The sequence below is a fragment of the Mauremys mutica genome, chromosome 18, assembly GCF_020497125.1.
Source record: "Mauremys mutica isolate MM-2020 ecotype Southern chromosome 18, ASM2049712v1, whole genome shotgun sequence".
Classification (NCBI taxonomy): Eukaryota; Metazoa; Chordata; order Testudines; family Geoemydidae; genus Mauremys; species Mauremys mutica.
This window is the reverse complement of record NC_059089.1, coordinates 4,647,594-4,662,776: the sequence shown is the minus strand read 5'-3', so window position 1 is coordinate 4,662,776 and position 15,183 is coordinate 4,647,594. Positions and strand designations below refer to the sequence as shown.

The 15,183-nt window shown below is 47.0% G+C and overlaps 1 protein-coding gene across 2 annotated transcripts; it reads right to left on the bottom strand.

The window, feature by feature from the left end:
* Positions 1–359: 359 nt before the first annotated feature.
* On the bottom strand, positions 360–14,093 carry ZMYND19 (zinc finger MYND-type containing 19). 2 transcript variants are annotated; one of them, XM_044992170.1, is made up of 6 exons: positions 13,819–14,093; positions 11,707–11,766; positions 10,608–10,714; positions 4,876–5,016; positions 2,509–2,689; positions 360–1,043 (listed from the first exon to the last, which is right to left on the bottom strand). In XM_044992170.1, the coding sequence occupies exons 1-6, from the start codon at positions 13,867–13,869 to the stop codon at positions 900–902; spliced, it is 684 nt and encodes a 227-aa protein (XP_044848105.1). In that variant the 5' UTR covers positions 13,870–14,093; the 3' UTR covers positions 360–899. The 2 variants fall into 2 exon arrangements, with proteins under 2 accessions (XP_044848105.1, XP_044848106.1); XM_044992171.1 differs by lacking the exon at positions 13,819–14,093 and adding an exon at positions 11,141–11,219.
* Between the last annotated feature and the right edge of the window lie 1,090 nt (positions 14,094–15,183).

Sequence of the window (15,183 nt, the reverse complement as noted above, 5' to 3'; positions counted from 1 at the left end):
AAAGTAAGGAGTATCCCAAAGCAACCACTATACCTACCAGATCAGTTACAAACATCTGGAAAAGCAAGAGAAGATCCTTTGGCTACATTCATGAGCATGCAAAGGTTTGACAGCAGGAAACCAGATTTAACTTTCTGCAAACACAAAGCATGATCTCTAGCAGCCCTTCTCCAATGCAAGTGGGATCAACCAGCTCCATGCCCTTCCAGTCTCCTTGTCAAAGATACCCTGAATTCTGGGCCCAGTGTCAAGGCTTAGTGTACTAGAAAGAAAATGCTTAGTAAGAGCTGTAAAGACCAAGTGTTACTGAGCTTCAGAAATGGCTAAAAGGGAACAGGAGAAAACTACAGAGCAGAGCAGACAACAATTCATTCCAACCCTTTACTTTGTTTTGCTTTTTTAAAATATAACTTCCATGCAGAGTTCTCCAGAGTAACTGCTGATGTCTGAGCCAGTCTCCTGGCCTTGGAACAGCCACAGATATTGTTTAGCCACATGGGAGGAAAAGCTTTTGCTACATGACAGTTTTTTTACTTGTAGGCCAACAATGTGTTCTCATCTGAACATTACAGTAAATGAGTCCTATTGAGAATTTCTAACAAAAAACTGTACATGAGTTTACAAACATATTAACATATAAATAATGAGAAGCTTCCTGCCTGGAGCCTCCACAGTAGTCTTTTTGCTTGAGAATATAATACTGGAAGGGAAGACCCAATCCCTTTCCACAGCACCAGTCAGAGCTGGCTTAGTCCAGTCAGCTGTTCTACTCAAGCATCACAGGGTTTGTCTTCTTCAGTGCCTCTGGCTTCAATAAGCAGTCTGTCATTACTGTGCAAAAGCAAGAGTCCAATGCCTTTGAGAAGGAATCCTGCTGCTGAGAGGCCTGTGCCACCTGGTCATCGTTCTGGTCCGAGCTCTTGCTGGAAGGTTCGTTTCTTCTCCCGACAGTGCTTCTTGTGAGCAGGCCAGTCCTTCTGCTGGCACTGAGACCCACAGTACCTTGCTACCTGGCATCGGCCACATATATTGAATTCACGTAACTAGAAAAAATGTAGAACAGCTATCAGTTAGCCAGCTCAGCCCCAAGAGTCCAGGTAAGCCATTCCCCAAGAAGCCCGACACACGGACAAGCCCCACCATAAATCTATCAGCATTTGGGAAATATGAACATCCAACAATTAGATTCCCTGAATCAATAGGATGTGCAACCATTGCACTAACTTATGCTCTAAGGGCAACTGCAGCACTGAGAAGTTAACAGGTGTAATGAGCTGAGACCACTGACAGTTTCACATTTGTTCTTACAGTGTTATAGTTCTGCCAGACAGTCCAAGTGTTCCCAGATCAGGAAAAAAAAGACTAGAAGTACTGCAGAGGCTCAGCCCTCAAACTTGTGGATCATCAGGGGCCTTCGCGATATTGGTCCCAAAAGGGGGAAGGGAGAAAAAAAGATGGAGATCCCTGTTCAGGAGTTAGCACATTTAAGACTCATACATTAAGGTACGTGTTTGCTTAAAGGTTCACTATGTTTAAAGCTTTTTTTTTTTTTAAAGCACTTAATTTGGGAGGGTCCAGGGGGTAACCTGCATCTCTTGAAGTTTATCCTGCTCAGCATTCACTATCAAAAGGGAAAAAAATCCCTTGTTCAGACAAGGACACATCTGCTTCATTGAGACGAGGCTCAGCCCTCAGACCACCCCTCACCCAATCTACTCTCTGCCAGTTTCCCCTTCCAAAACTCCCTTGTCTAAAGGCTGCCTGTCATCTCCTTCCTAGCAATGGCCAGGCATGCTACTACTTTGACTCCTCCACAGCTCCGATCTTCATCCACAGCTTTATCGCCTCTTGTCTAATGCAACTCCCCTCTTTTCAGTATTCTGCAGCTCTCCAGCAGGCACAGAATGCTATTGCCCATCTTCTGACATACAAAGCAGAATTAACACCCTCTCAACAAGTTCTATTAGATCAGTTCAGGTTCCAGTTCAAGATTTCTTATTTTTAAAGCCCTCAGTGGATTTGCTCAACCCTTCCCCATCACTGGCTGCCTTGCTGTCCCTTCACAACCTTGCCACTGATAGCAGAAGAGCCTTCTTTGCAGCTGGTCATCTGGAATAACCCACTTTGTGTATCTCCCACCATGCATACTTGCTAAAGCATTTTGATATTCAGTTTGCATGGATTATACACGTAACTATGGTATACAGCCAATTATTCAGAGTAAAAACACCCCCGAAGCCTAAGGAATTGTTAAGACGACCTAATGGGGAGTAATGAAATTCAAATGAAAAAAAGAAAATTAATGCTACTAGAAAAAATACCTTGCAGTTATTAGGACAGGGAATTTTCTTCTACAGGGATTCAGATGAAGATCATTAGTGATAGCTTGAGACACTTAAAACTAGACAAGGCAAAGCACTAGAGATTACACAGCAGGGAACAATCTTTGGACACAAAGTGGCCTAATGGGTCTCTTCCATCGCTACTTTCAATGTACTTTGAACACACCTGTTTTTCAATCATTGTGCATGGGGGGTAGTGACATTCATAGTATGTGCATGAATTTTCCTCTTCCTCCACAACATCCCCATTAGCGTTGTAATACCGCGTTACATTCAGCACAGGAAACTGCTCTTCTATTGGATCTGTGGGAAGCTGCTGGATCGCCAGCCAGTACAGACTTTGTTCCCTTTAATGGAAAAAACACATTTATTCCATGAGTTTAGAATAGACATTTATGGAAATTAAAACTGATTCAAGTTGTGAAGTAGGTTGTGCAGACATTGTCTTTGACCCCATTAGAGTTAAGGGTCCATTTGCATTCCTCCCTTAACTGGCCTCTTTTCAGGATTCCTATTTCAGGCTTGATGCAAAAGCCACCACCAAAAAATGTTTAATTGAAGGCGTATTTAAATAAGGGTCGATCAAAGGGCTTATTCCCCCATTTGAGCTCTCCTGGTCTGCTCTAATGTAGAAACTCTTGCCAAGTTTCTTAAATTGACCAATGCTCTGAACACCATCATCTTACTGGTGCTGCGGCTATTTCGATTTAGTAGACAAAGAAGAAATTAAGGTGCTACAATGGGATTGAAGCCCATAGGTCTCCACTAACATAAACACTGTTCTAATGTTATTCAGGCTGCACCATACAATTAAAACAAAACATCACCCCGGGAGATGAGTGAGGTCTGAAACTTATTGGGCCATAGTCTATGCAGCGGAGCACAGACTCAGGCCCTCACAAAACGCTAGTACAGTAGGATGGAATCTGAGTCCCGTAACTCAATTTGTCTTTAACCTGAATACATATTAAGTTTGAATACCACTGCGTTCGTTGGCTCAGATGAGCTTTGCTGGTATTTTGGTGCCCCAGGATAAGAGCCACAAGTGCACTATAACCAGCTAAGTGCCAGGTGACTAAAGGACATGCCACAGGCTTCAACACAATATTTGAGCATCAAGCACTGGATTTCTCAGGACTAATGGTATGTGGCAAGATTTTTCTCTGCACTAAATCTCTATGCAAACTAGGTTAGAAAGACCCCCAAAATAGTTTGCACTTGAGGCTGAGATATCATCTCCCTTCATGTTTTTGGTTTAATTTTCGTTTCCTCAAGTTGCAGGAGGTAGGTTTTTATCTTTTATTGCTTGATATTAGCCAGTTCTAATATTGTCATGCTTGACTTGCTATACAACTCAACACTTTAATACATATTATGGGGATTGAGTGATCTTTATTACTAGTAGTGCAACACAAGTGAAAGGATTGTTTCAGCACTGGACACTATAGTGATGGACAGTACACAAACATCTGCTAGATAGTTGTTGCATCTGCTGATGCTTCTACTTGACCTGAGAAATCCTGATATCACAGGTAGTTACTGCAAAACTATTGTGATGTCAAACTATGACTCCAAATAAGCACTCCTGATCCTAGGGCCTAAGCCATCTTTTGAATAGTATCTACTTCAAGTCACATAACTCCTGATCATAAGCACTTTACAAGCTACGCACAGGGAACACTTCATCAACTGAACTGCAGCAACTTCTGGAAAGTTAGGAGGCTGCTGTGTAGCATTAACTGTTTAGGACAGGAACCGAAATCCTTTATCCAGTTAAAACTGCAGACTTAGTTTTATGATGCCCAAATGCCATCATCCAAGTGGAATGGAATGTATGCAAGTTTAATAAAAAGCTACATTTGTAGCCAACAAGATTTTGATTGTTTTCTTCTTTCGACAATTATGATATAAATAGTCTTGGCAGAATTCAATTTTTTGTCGTTTCAGTAGATATCGATGTATTTTAAAAAATTTTAATCTAAGTTTTCATAGTTGTGGAAAATTACAGGGGGGAGGGTTAGACAATTATCTAATAAAAGAACACATTGAAACTCAAGAAGGTAAAAAGCTTTATAACCATTAAACCACATATTGTCAATGTCACATCAAAATAGACAAAGTAATTATGCACAAGTCAAACTAATAAGGTCAAGCCTTTTTTTTTTTCTTTGCCAATCTAAATTCTGATTATCATCAATGGAAATTTTTTGTTGGTTTGTGTGTCCCTGCCACAATTCTAAAAGACAAAGAACAGAAAAGGAGGGGAGACACTTAGTCACAGTGATGACAGGCTCTATTTTGTCTATAAACCACAATAAATTGTCTCTCCATTTCAGATGGGGAAATGCAGGAACAGAAATTGTGAGCTGTTCAAGATCAAGGTGTTAGATCAAGGTTCATTTATTTGGGTTTTTGTTAGAAAAGAGTCTGGAAGAGGCAAGTGAATTTTGAAGATAGTTCCAAGTTAATTTGTTGGATGCAGCTTACTCCTGAGCTCCATTACATCTCACCCATAAATATGGTGTTGATATACCTTTGTTTACTAGAAACATCTTCAGCTTTGGGTCTCCATCCCCATGGGACTAAACGCAGATTGTCCAGTCGGTTGTCCACCGTCACTGCGTTCAGATGTACCACTTGAAATCCTGGGGCAATCCCTCCCCGGTGCCTCTCCCTGGAAGAGATTAAATACAATTTGCAGTTCACAGCGAAGAACAGTTCTCCATAGACTATGAGTGGTGTGTTTCTTGCCAGAAGGAGTAGTGTATCAGAGATGCCATTCATGTCACTGTAGTGACAGATCTTCGCAGCATTCTTATTAGTAGAATAGACTTATTCCACAAGTTTAGTATTCTGCCATAAAAGTGCTCTAGCTGAAAACTTTAATTGTAAGGCCAGAGTCTACTCCCTTAATTGAAAAAGAAAATTACAAAATAAAATAAATGTTATAGCACTTCTGCAATTTAGGACAGTCAAGAGATGGATTAGATCAGATACACTTAGGTGCATGTGTGACATGCACATGCAACACTACAGCTAGAGCTCCATTAGGAAGTCTCTAAGCAAGGACTTAAAGGCTCTAGAGCTTCACCAGTGACCAGCAACCACCATTTTAGTGCCTGTAATTGTATACAGTACACACTATAAAGACTCCTTTGGAGCCATTATGGGCTTTCGTGACCAGCAGGTACAAATAGAAATTTGTTTAAACGAAGAGGTTGGATAATTAGCATGTACATGCCCTGCTTAATATATTCCCCTCACCCACCCCAAACTAACGTTTACTTCCTCTTACTCATTTCATTCCCTACATGCCTCCCCTCGTTATTGTTCCTTTCATCTGCTCTCTTTCACCCCATCAATCTATTCCTTGTCCATGTGCAAGTGTTATTCCTGGCCCATCCTCCTTTTCCATTCCCAACTCATTTATTGTAGCAATCTCTCTCACTAAATCATCTGTCCTGAATTATTCCTCCATGTCTTACATCTCAGACTGCAAGTTTGCAGCGCAGGGAGCTGGATCCGGCTATGTGCTTTGTAAAGTGATGAGTAATTTACAGCACTATAAGATAATTTTAACAGTAGGAGCAATGAACACAAAAGGTATTACATGTGGGGATGGTGGCACAGCTTATTCAGGTTGCCCCACACTTCCCATTATAAGTCCCTGTTTTCAGTTACTTATAAAACTTTGCCTAATTTTAACAGTTTGAGCTAAAATTTTCCACACTGGGTGGATTCTTGAGTCCTTTTCTTTGAAATGCTCTAGCACCTCCATGCTTTAGACCAGGGATAGCCTTTGCATCAACGATGTGCATTTTGCCTTCTCTGTGAAAATCCACCCAAATGTGGTTACAAGCCTTTCAAAAATCAGTTTGCACATGTTCAGTGAAGACATTAGAACTCAGCAGTAAAGCCCTCTGATAATTCCATACATACTAAGCATGAACATGCCTCTCACTGCTCCCAGTGCTGACCAGACTGCAGTGCGTCACCCCCATAGAGCCACTAACTAAGCATACTCCAGCCCAGGCTGTAGGGGCAAAGCTGGATTTTCCTTTTAATTGCTCCTCTGGACCTGCGTGGGACCAGGCACTAGAACAGGGGTAGCCAACCTGAGCCTGAGAAGGAGCCAGAATTTACCTCCCTCCCCGCACCTCCCGATAAGCTGTTTCGTGGCATGCAGGAGGCTCTGGAGGGGAAGAGGGAGGGCACGGCAGGCCCAGGGGAGGGGGTGGGAAGGGGTGGGGGCAGGGCCGGTGGCAGAGCCAGGGGTTGAGCAGTGAGCACCCCCTGGCACACTGGAAAATTGGCACCTGTAGCTCCAGCCCCGGAGTCGATGCCTATACAAGGAGCCGCATATTAACTTCTGAAGAGCAGCATGTGGCTTCGGAGCCACAGGTTGGCCACCCCTGCAATAGAACTAAGAGCAAGGAGCCTGTCCCTCCTGTGCTCTCAATGACCTAACTGGTGGCATCTGATGGAGCCAGGGAGAGTTGGGGGAGTCAGACTGGGATGAGAAAACTGAGGAGTGGAGACTGGGACAAGGAGCCAGTGATGGGGCAGAAGCGGTCAAGCCTGGGAGAATGGGCAGAAGCGTATGTGCCTACTAGAGTAGGCTAAAGCCTGGAATAGAGACCAAGATTCCCGAGTCTCTCCATTCCTCTCCTGTCAACAAATATCTGTGAAACCCATTAGAAAAGTGTGCCGCTCTTCCCCTTCGAGTGCAGGTCCACATAAGATGATAAGCTATTACTTCTATCAGTTACCCCAGTAGCTCAAGTGGTAGAGGCCTGGGGAGTGGATCTAAATATTCCAACCCTGCTGTTAACACACATGGATGTCAGCAGGATGCCACATGATGGAATTTGTTTTTTTCAGTTTGTTTTAAAAACCCTATGAAATAATACATATGTTAGAAGAACACTACGGTTGCAAAGTCAAGCAGTCAAAAGTTAGGAAATGCCTGAATTAAAGTTGCACATGCAACCTTAATGTGGCCCCCTGTGTCTATGAGAGTCTTTAATTACATGATCAGGCTATTTTTTCCACAGGACTCCTCATGCCTCCGAGAATAAAAAGGATGAATGAGGAAGGAAAACTCATCCTGTGGGCAGACTAGCCAGAGAGACATGAAAATCCTGCTTTGGGGAATGAATGGGCAAAGGGCCTGTCCTGAGGACATGGTCAAGTACAACAGGGAAGAGTACGGAGCCCTTTTGCAAAGGACAATGGCAGTGCTGCAAATCACACTCCATTGAAGTAATTAGGATAGAGAGAAACAAGCTTCCTCTTTGCATTCTGGGAGTAGCTAGTTTCCTGTGCTGAGGGCTGAGCTGTGATTTTAAACTAATTTATTTAAACTGGTGTCAAAGGCAGTGTAAACACTTATGTTGAAACCGCAATATGCTGTACTAACTCAAGATTGTAAGTAGACAACTGCTAATATGGCAATGTCGGAGAAAAACTTAGTTCTCACTTTTTGGCTGGGTGCAGCAGCAACAACTCATCAGTAACATCAGGCAGACAAGCTTAGCTCTTGCAGCGTAAGCTGCATTTTTGCAGAAAATGCCAACTGACTCAAATTTTTCTACCTGCTGCAGTTTTCTCCAGTTCTGAGATTAGGTTTAGACAAGCGGCAAGGCTTGGGGTTGGGAACAGTGACTGGCTATTGGATGAGGACAATAACACTTCATTGTTTCATTTAAAGACCTCAAAGTGCTTTAGCCTCCCAGCCCACTTGGAGGGAGGGCAGAACATCAATCTTGGCCTGCCAAGGAAAACATGGGGTTTTGTTCTTTTTTTTTTTTTTTAAATGACTCCAAATTCAGGTAAATCAATCTGAGTGACACTGGAGCTTGGATTACTGGGGCAGGAAAAAGCCTGAGACCCCTGACCAGGTTGTAGCTGGATGGTGCCTGCAACTACATTGTGTGAGGAATTAGGCTCAGCTGCTAGGCGGAGTCGTGGCCAGGAAGTTCTGCACGCTGCCTCCACCCAGAGCACTGGCTTCACAGCTCTCATTGGCCAGGAACCACAGCCAACAGGAGCTGCGGTGGTGGTGCCTGCATGCCTCTGGCTAGCAGCTGAACGAGGGGGATGTCGCCGCTTCTGGGGAGCCCAGGTAAGTGCTGCCCAGAGCCTGTCTCACCCCGTCCCATTCCCCAACCCACTGCCCCATCCCATACCCAAACTCTGCCACTGCTGGGGGGGGGGCATGGAGCCAGGTAGGGAGCTTGCTAGCCCCGGCAACCCAACCCCCAGCATCAGCAGGGGTCTCAGATCCCGGGCTGCTGCCCACGCCCCCCACTCCCTGCCCCAAGCAGCTGGGCCACCCTCCCCCAGCATCCGCAGGGCCCCCAGTCAGGCGCACCCTCCACCCCAAGTTTTATTCACAGGTATTTTTAGTAAAAGTCATGGGGCATGAATTTTTGTTTACTGCCCATGACCCGTCCATGACTTTTACTAAAAATACCCATGACTAAAACGTAGCCTTAATCATAATGCATACATGCATGGGGAGGGAACATAAAGAGATACTATTTTTTGTACACAATTCAACTGAATTCATTATAATTTATTCAAAACAGTAAAGCAGTCATGTTACTAAAAGAGAGAATGAATGGGCTGCTCAATATGCAAACAGCTGGACCACCACGATGTGGATAACTTTCAATATCAGTCATTTGAACAGAAGCAGCATCCTTTCATGGGATTATTAATTCTACTTATGGACTTTAGTTATTACAGCATTAGGTTTGTGTCCACTGCAGTGGGCAATCTGATTTACCAAACAATTATAGTCAGTTACCTTTGCAACAGGATTAGCAGCATTGCCAGAGGCACTAAACCTAACAGGTGCTAAGGACTTGTCTACACTTGAAACAATACAGCAGCAATGCTTCAGCATAGCTACTACTTACACTGACAGGAGGGTTTCCCCTGTCAGTATAGGTAATCCACCTCCCTGAGAGGTGAGTAGCTAGGTCAACTGCAGAATTCCTCTATTGACATAGCGCTGTCTGCACCTGAGATTTATTGTTTAACTATGTCACACCCCTGAGCGACATAGCTGGGTTGACCTAACATTTCAGTGTAGATCAGGCCTTAGACACCAGTGAGGGACAATATGTAAAAACATTATTTGGGGAGCAGTGGGGGACCTCAAGGGGTCCCACAGTTGCATGAATATTTAACCAGAAAATTCATTAAGCAATAGGTTTGAGTGGATAATTTCTGGGCAACTCCAATTTAGAGCAACAATATACAAACTCATCGAGGTGACCAGCAAACAATATCCCTAGGCTTAAGTCTCAAAATAAAGGGCTTTCAGTGACTACTTCAGGATTCTGTGGCACCGTATAGACTAACAGACATTTTGGAGCATGAGCTTTCGTGGGTGAATACCCACTTCGTCGGATGCAAGACGGATGCTTGCATTCGACGAAGTGGGTATTCACCCACGAAAGCTCATGCTCCAAAACTTCTGTTAGTCTATAAGGTGCCACAGGATTCTTTGCTGCTTTTACAGATCCAGACTAACACAGCTACCCCTCTGATACTTCAGGATTCTCTCACCATGAGCAATTACCTTTTCTACAAACTTTTAAGTTCAGTTTTTAGTCACCAATGATAGTCAGGGATTTGCTCTGTGCATGAAAAGGAGCAAAATCATTTCCTACAAGATAGCTAGACAGGAGAACACACACTTTACAAAATTAAATAACCAAATTAAAGTACTAAATATATCAAGTCAGCCTCTGAAGTGTTTAGACAGGCACAGGTGACTTGCCTGACAGAGAATATAAAGCACTGACTAGTATTCAATAAAATGTGCAAAATTTAAAGTTAGCAGCAAACAAAGCACCACTATGCTGAAACAATCTGTTGAACCTTTAGCACTGTCCTATCCCAATCAATCATTCAGAAGACTGAGCAAACACAAAACATTCACATCTCACTGGTACTACTGGGAGTTATACTTGCATATCATGGGGTGAACAGAACCCAAAGGTTCTAGGAATTTAGTAACTCCTAGATTTAAACTATGGGTATAGATGGGCAAACAAGTAGTTTCCCATGAGCAACATTTCTTACAGAGAGACTGGTTTCATTCTTCATTAAGCCTTTTAACACAGCAAAATCTCTAATTGCACCCACTGTTAGTGTTCATAATGCATTATTTAGTGTACAAACAAGCTGAAGATTGCAAGCTACATCCCTGACTGAAACCTTTACTATATTAATTATTTGTACAATACCTACCACAGTAGCTCGTGCAGCAGACGCCCAGATCCCCTTCCTCTGTTTTTGTCAAAAGCATAAGCAAATATTTTAGCACCATTTCCATCAGCATCTACCTCCATCCGAGCCTGGAGAGAAGGAAAGAGTGTTCTGTGACCAAGGGCATCCAACTGTCAGCAGCACTGCTTAACATTCCCTTTGGGACGTGGGAGACAGGAAAGACCAACACCCAATATCATCTGCCCCCTGCAACTGCAGGAAACTGATTTAATACTTCTGCATTAGACAGAGAACAAAAGGTTCTGGGGAGAAGGAAGAGGTGGACTGCACACAGCAGAAATGCTATGGGCAAAGAGGATAGAATAGATGGTCCTGTGGTTAAGGTGCCAGCCTAGGTCTCTCTGTGCCTCAGTTTGCCATTTGTAAAATGGGGATAACAGCACTTCCCAATCACACAGGTATGCTGGTAGGATAAGTACGTTAAAAATTGTAATGACTCAGATATAATGGTACAGGGGCCTTATAAGTACTTTTGAAAGACAGACAGAATTCACCATTGAGTCATGTAGTGCCCACACTTGTTGCTTCAGAATTTATGTTTTCCTCACCACACCACAACAGCTGCTAATGGGACTGGAATGGAGAAGGAAAAGGGAAACATGATCTTTCTCTACACAGACAACAAAGGGTGTGTTTTTTAAAACAACCCCACCCACCGTAACACCCACATACACAGTTTAATACCTTTAATGACAGTTGAGCTGGTCTGTGAACACCACAGTCTTAAAGGTTGTGTCTACCCAGGTGTGGGGAGGGGGGTTCAATTGAGTTAAGCTAACTTGATTGAAAATACACCTTTTCTGCCTCTATAGATATATCCTATATAACTTAACCTTTTTAAACAAGGTTGCAGCCTAACAATTGTAACTATGTACGTCATACATGTTAATATCCATGTTCAGAAGCCATGCTGTAGACTTAGAGGCTAGTAGTAATGTTAATAGCTATCTATCCTCTCCAGAGAGGGGAAATTATGATTTGCTAGCACTATTCTAGCCACAGTATGTCAAGAGTCTAATAACCATATTGGCTCAGAGAACTTAAAGCTCAAAACACTTACCTCAAAAGAGTAACTCTCCACTAATGGGATGTCTTGTTCATCTATCAGCGTATACTTTGTCTAAAATATACCAAACATGTTAAAGGCAGTTAAGAACAGCTGTAACTTTTTGAAAGATTTAAGGTTATTACTGAAGTTATTCTGCAATGTATGATTTAACTAGCAATATTTTAACACCGCAAGTAAGCAGCACCTGCACAACCAGTTCCTGATGACATCACTTTACAGGGCACAGATTTTTAGCTATATTCTTTACACTGGGGGTTCTCAACCTTTTTCTTTCTGAGCTCCTCCCAACTTGCTATAAAAACCTCCATGGCCCATCTGTGCCACAACTGTTTTTCTGCATATCTAGTAGATTAAAAGCTAGGGCTGGCATTAGGGGATGGCAAGCAGGGTAACTGCCTGTGGCTCTCATGACAGGGGGCCCTGCAAAGCTAAATTGCTCGGGCTTTGGCTTCAGCCCTGCGCAGCTTTGGCTTTCTGCCCTGAGCCCCCGTGAGTCTAACACCGGCCCTGCTCTCTGGTTTACTTTGACAGCCCCCCCGAAAACCTGCTTGCAGCCCCCCCCAGGAGATTTCAGAATCCTGGTCAAGAACCACTGCCTTACACAGCCATGACTTGCCATGTGAAGTGGGATGGCAAAGCACCCAGACCCTAGGCTTAATACAGGATCCACTAGAATTGTAGAAGTTATTAAAATATTAGTGACGTATGAAGTTATTTACCCATTACCTAACCTAGACAAAATATGTTCAGCCCTGTAGAACTAAGAACCTTCACAGCAGGTCTACATTCCAGAGCTCACCAACAGTTTAGTGAAGGAAAATGCCTTAGTGTTTCTATGAGACACACAAGGTGGGTGAGATAATATCTTTAATTGGACCAACTTCTAGTGGTGAAAGAGTGAAGCTTTTGAGCTCCACAGAGCTCTTCTTCACTGTTTCTATGCTTATTCAATTTGCTGCTTAAAACATTCTAGGAGAACAGTTATTTCATGTATTCTCTACCTACACTTGTTCCTTTCAAATCTCCATTACCCCAACACTAACTTAGACAAATGGAAGAACAAATCTGAGACCACTTAATGGCTACCACCCACATCTTTTCCGAAAATCTGGGTGAACCCTACAAAAAAAAAATTACATTGGCCCGTTTAGTAACATACTTAGCTAAGCAGAATGCAGTACCGTATCACCATCATGTACCATGCCAAAGATGCATCTCAATTTACTACAAAGTTCGCTGTACATGGAATTGTCATACACTGAATTAGGAATTGAGTTTCCTTTTAGAAAGAGCACTACTAAAAAAACTAAACCAGTTTACTGAATTCACTATAACTCTGACTATAAGTCACTACCAGTCTATATCCATTGCAGATTAAATATTGGTACCATTCAGGGGCCTGTGTGAAACACACTTAAGAAGCTGGATCAAGATCCCAATGGACAGATCCAATGGACACGTCCAAAGATCTATGGCAGCCTTACAGGCAAGCGCAGATGGACAACAAAGGCCAGAGACCTGACCCCTAGCTGGTGCCACCAATGCCCGTATTGCATTTATTATCTGGACAAAGATTATTTTAGCATCCAAGCGTGGAACCCCAACTCTTTACACGCCTGCCTCGGACCACACCGCTTGGAAAGCGAATGGGGATATTAACGCCTTCTGGGGCCATCGCATGCACCTCCCGGCTCAGCGCACAACCCTGCTCCGCACCACAGCGCCCCACAGCTCCCGCACTCCCACCCAGCGCCACGCGCCGCCGCCGCGGCTTCCCGCAGCCACACACCGGCGCCAGCCCGGCACAGCCCGAGCCGGGCGCTGCACGCGAGAGGCCGGGCCACGCGCTCGGCAAGGGCCGAGTTTCCCCCCGCCAGTTGCCGGGGCAGCTCTGCCGCCCATGTGCCGGGAACAGCGGTTCGCCGCTGCGGTCCCCAGGGAGCCCCCACCGGGGCGCCGCGCCGCGGCCGCCGCTTCTGCCCAGGCCCCCCGCCACGGCCGCGCCCCCGACCCGACCCGTCCCGTCCCCTCCGCCCTCGGGCCCAGCCGCGCGCTCCCGCCGGCCCGGCCCGGCCCCCGCCCAGGGGGCTCGCGGCCCCTCACCTTGCCGGCCACCCGGCCGAGCCGCACGATCCCCAGCTTGAAGTCGGTCATGGCCGGGCCGGGCCGGGCTCGGCGCCGCCGCCTGCGCTCGGGACTCTGAGCCCGGGAGCCGCCGCCGCTGCCACGCGCCGCCGCCTCGCGCACACCCGGGGGGCGGGGCAGCACACCACCTCCCAGCCTTCAGCGCTCAGCCAATCACGGCACGCGTCGTTCCACGCGTCATCCTCCTACACCGCCCTCACGCCCAATCGGAAGGCGGTGCTAGGCGGGGTTACGTGGGGCAGCGGCCACACACAATAACGTCACACTCGCGGGAAGCTTTGTGCCGCCAACACTGGAGCGGAGCAACGCGGGGGGGGGCGGAATTAAAGGGGCCGCTGCCGCCCTTGTTGCTGAGCCCCGCGCCCGTCGCGAGCTCGGAGCCCCTGTGCCCCGGCGCCGGCCGGTAGCCCTGGCCCCGCTCAAGCCTCTCGCACTTCCTCTGTCCCCCAGGCCTTGTGCTCCAGCCCCGTTCCCATGGGCCGCCTCGGTGTGCAGCCCCATTCCCTGCCCTGAGCCCCCCTGCACTACGCCTCCCCATGCGCCAGCCCCAGGAGTTCCCCTGGCCTGCACCCCTCATGCGCCAGCCCCAGCCCCAGGGGTTCCCCTGGCCTGCAGCCCTCATGCGCCAGCCCCAGCCCCAGGGGTTCCCCTGGCCTGCAGCCCTCATGCGCCAGCCCCATCCCCAGGGGTTCCCCTGGCCTGCAGCCCTCATGCGCCAGCCCCAGGGGTTCCCCTGGCCTGCAGCCCTCATGCGCCAGCCCCAGCCCCAGGGGTTCCCCTGGCCTGCAGCCCTCGTGCGCCAGCCCCAGGGGTTCCCCTGGCCTGCACCCCTCATGCGCCAGCCCCAGCCCCCGGGGCTCCCCTGGCCTGCAGGCCTCATGCGCCAGCCCCAGGGGTTCCCCTGGCCTGCAGCCCTCATGCGCCAGCCCCAGCCCCAGGGGTTCCCCTGGCCTGCAGCCCTCATGCGCCAGCCCCAGGGGTTCCCCTGGCCTGCAGCCCTCATGCGCCAGCCCCATCCCCAGGGGTTCCCCTGGCGTGCACCCCTCGTGCGCCAGCCCCAGCCCCAGGGGTTCCCCTGGCCTGCAGCCCTCCTGCGCCATCCCCAGGGGGTCCCCTGGCCTGCAGCCTTCATGCGCCAGCCCCAGCCCCAGGGGTTCCCCTGGCCTGCAGCCTTCATGCACCATCCCCAGGGGTTCCCCTGGCCTGCAGCCCGCATGCGCCAGCCCCATCCCCAGGGGTTCCCCTGGCCTACAGCCCTCATGCCCCAGCCCCATCCCCAGGGATTCCCCTGGCCTGCAGCCCTCATGCGCCAGCCCCGTCCCC

What these genes read in the sequence shown, in the direction of transcription:
- ZMYND19 (XM_044992170.1), bottom strand. Translation starts at nt 13,869, where the DNA reads ATGACCGACTTCAAGCTGGGGATCGTGCGGCTCGGCCGGGTGGCCGGC. An exon ending in TCGGCCGGGTGGCCGGCAAG is followed by an intron (nt 11,767 to 13,818) that starts GTGAGGGGCCGC and finishes GGTATATTTTAG; the next exon opens with ACAAAGTATACGCTGATAGA. An exon ending in TGGAGAGTTACTCTTTTGAG is followed by an intron (nt 10,715 to 11,706) that starts GTAAGTGTTTTG and finishes CCTTCTCTCCAG; the next exon opens with GCTCGGATGGAGGTAGATGC.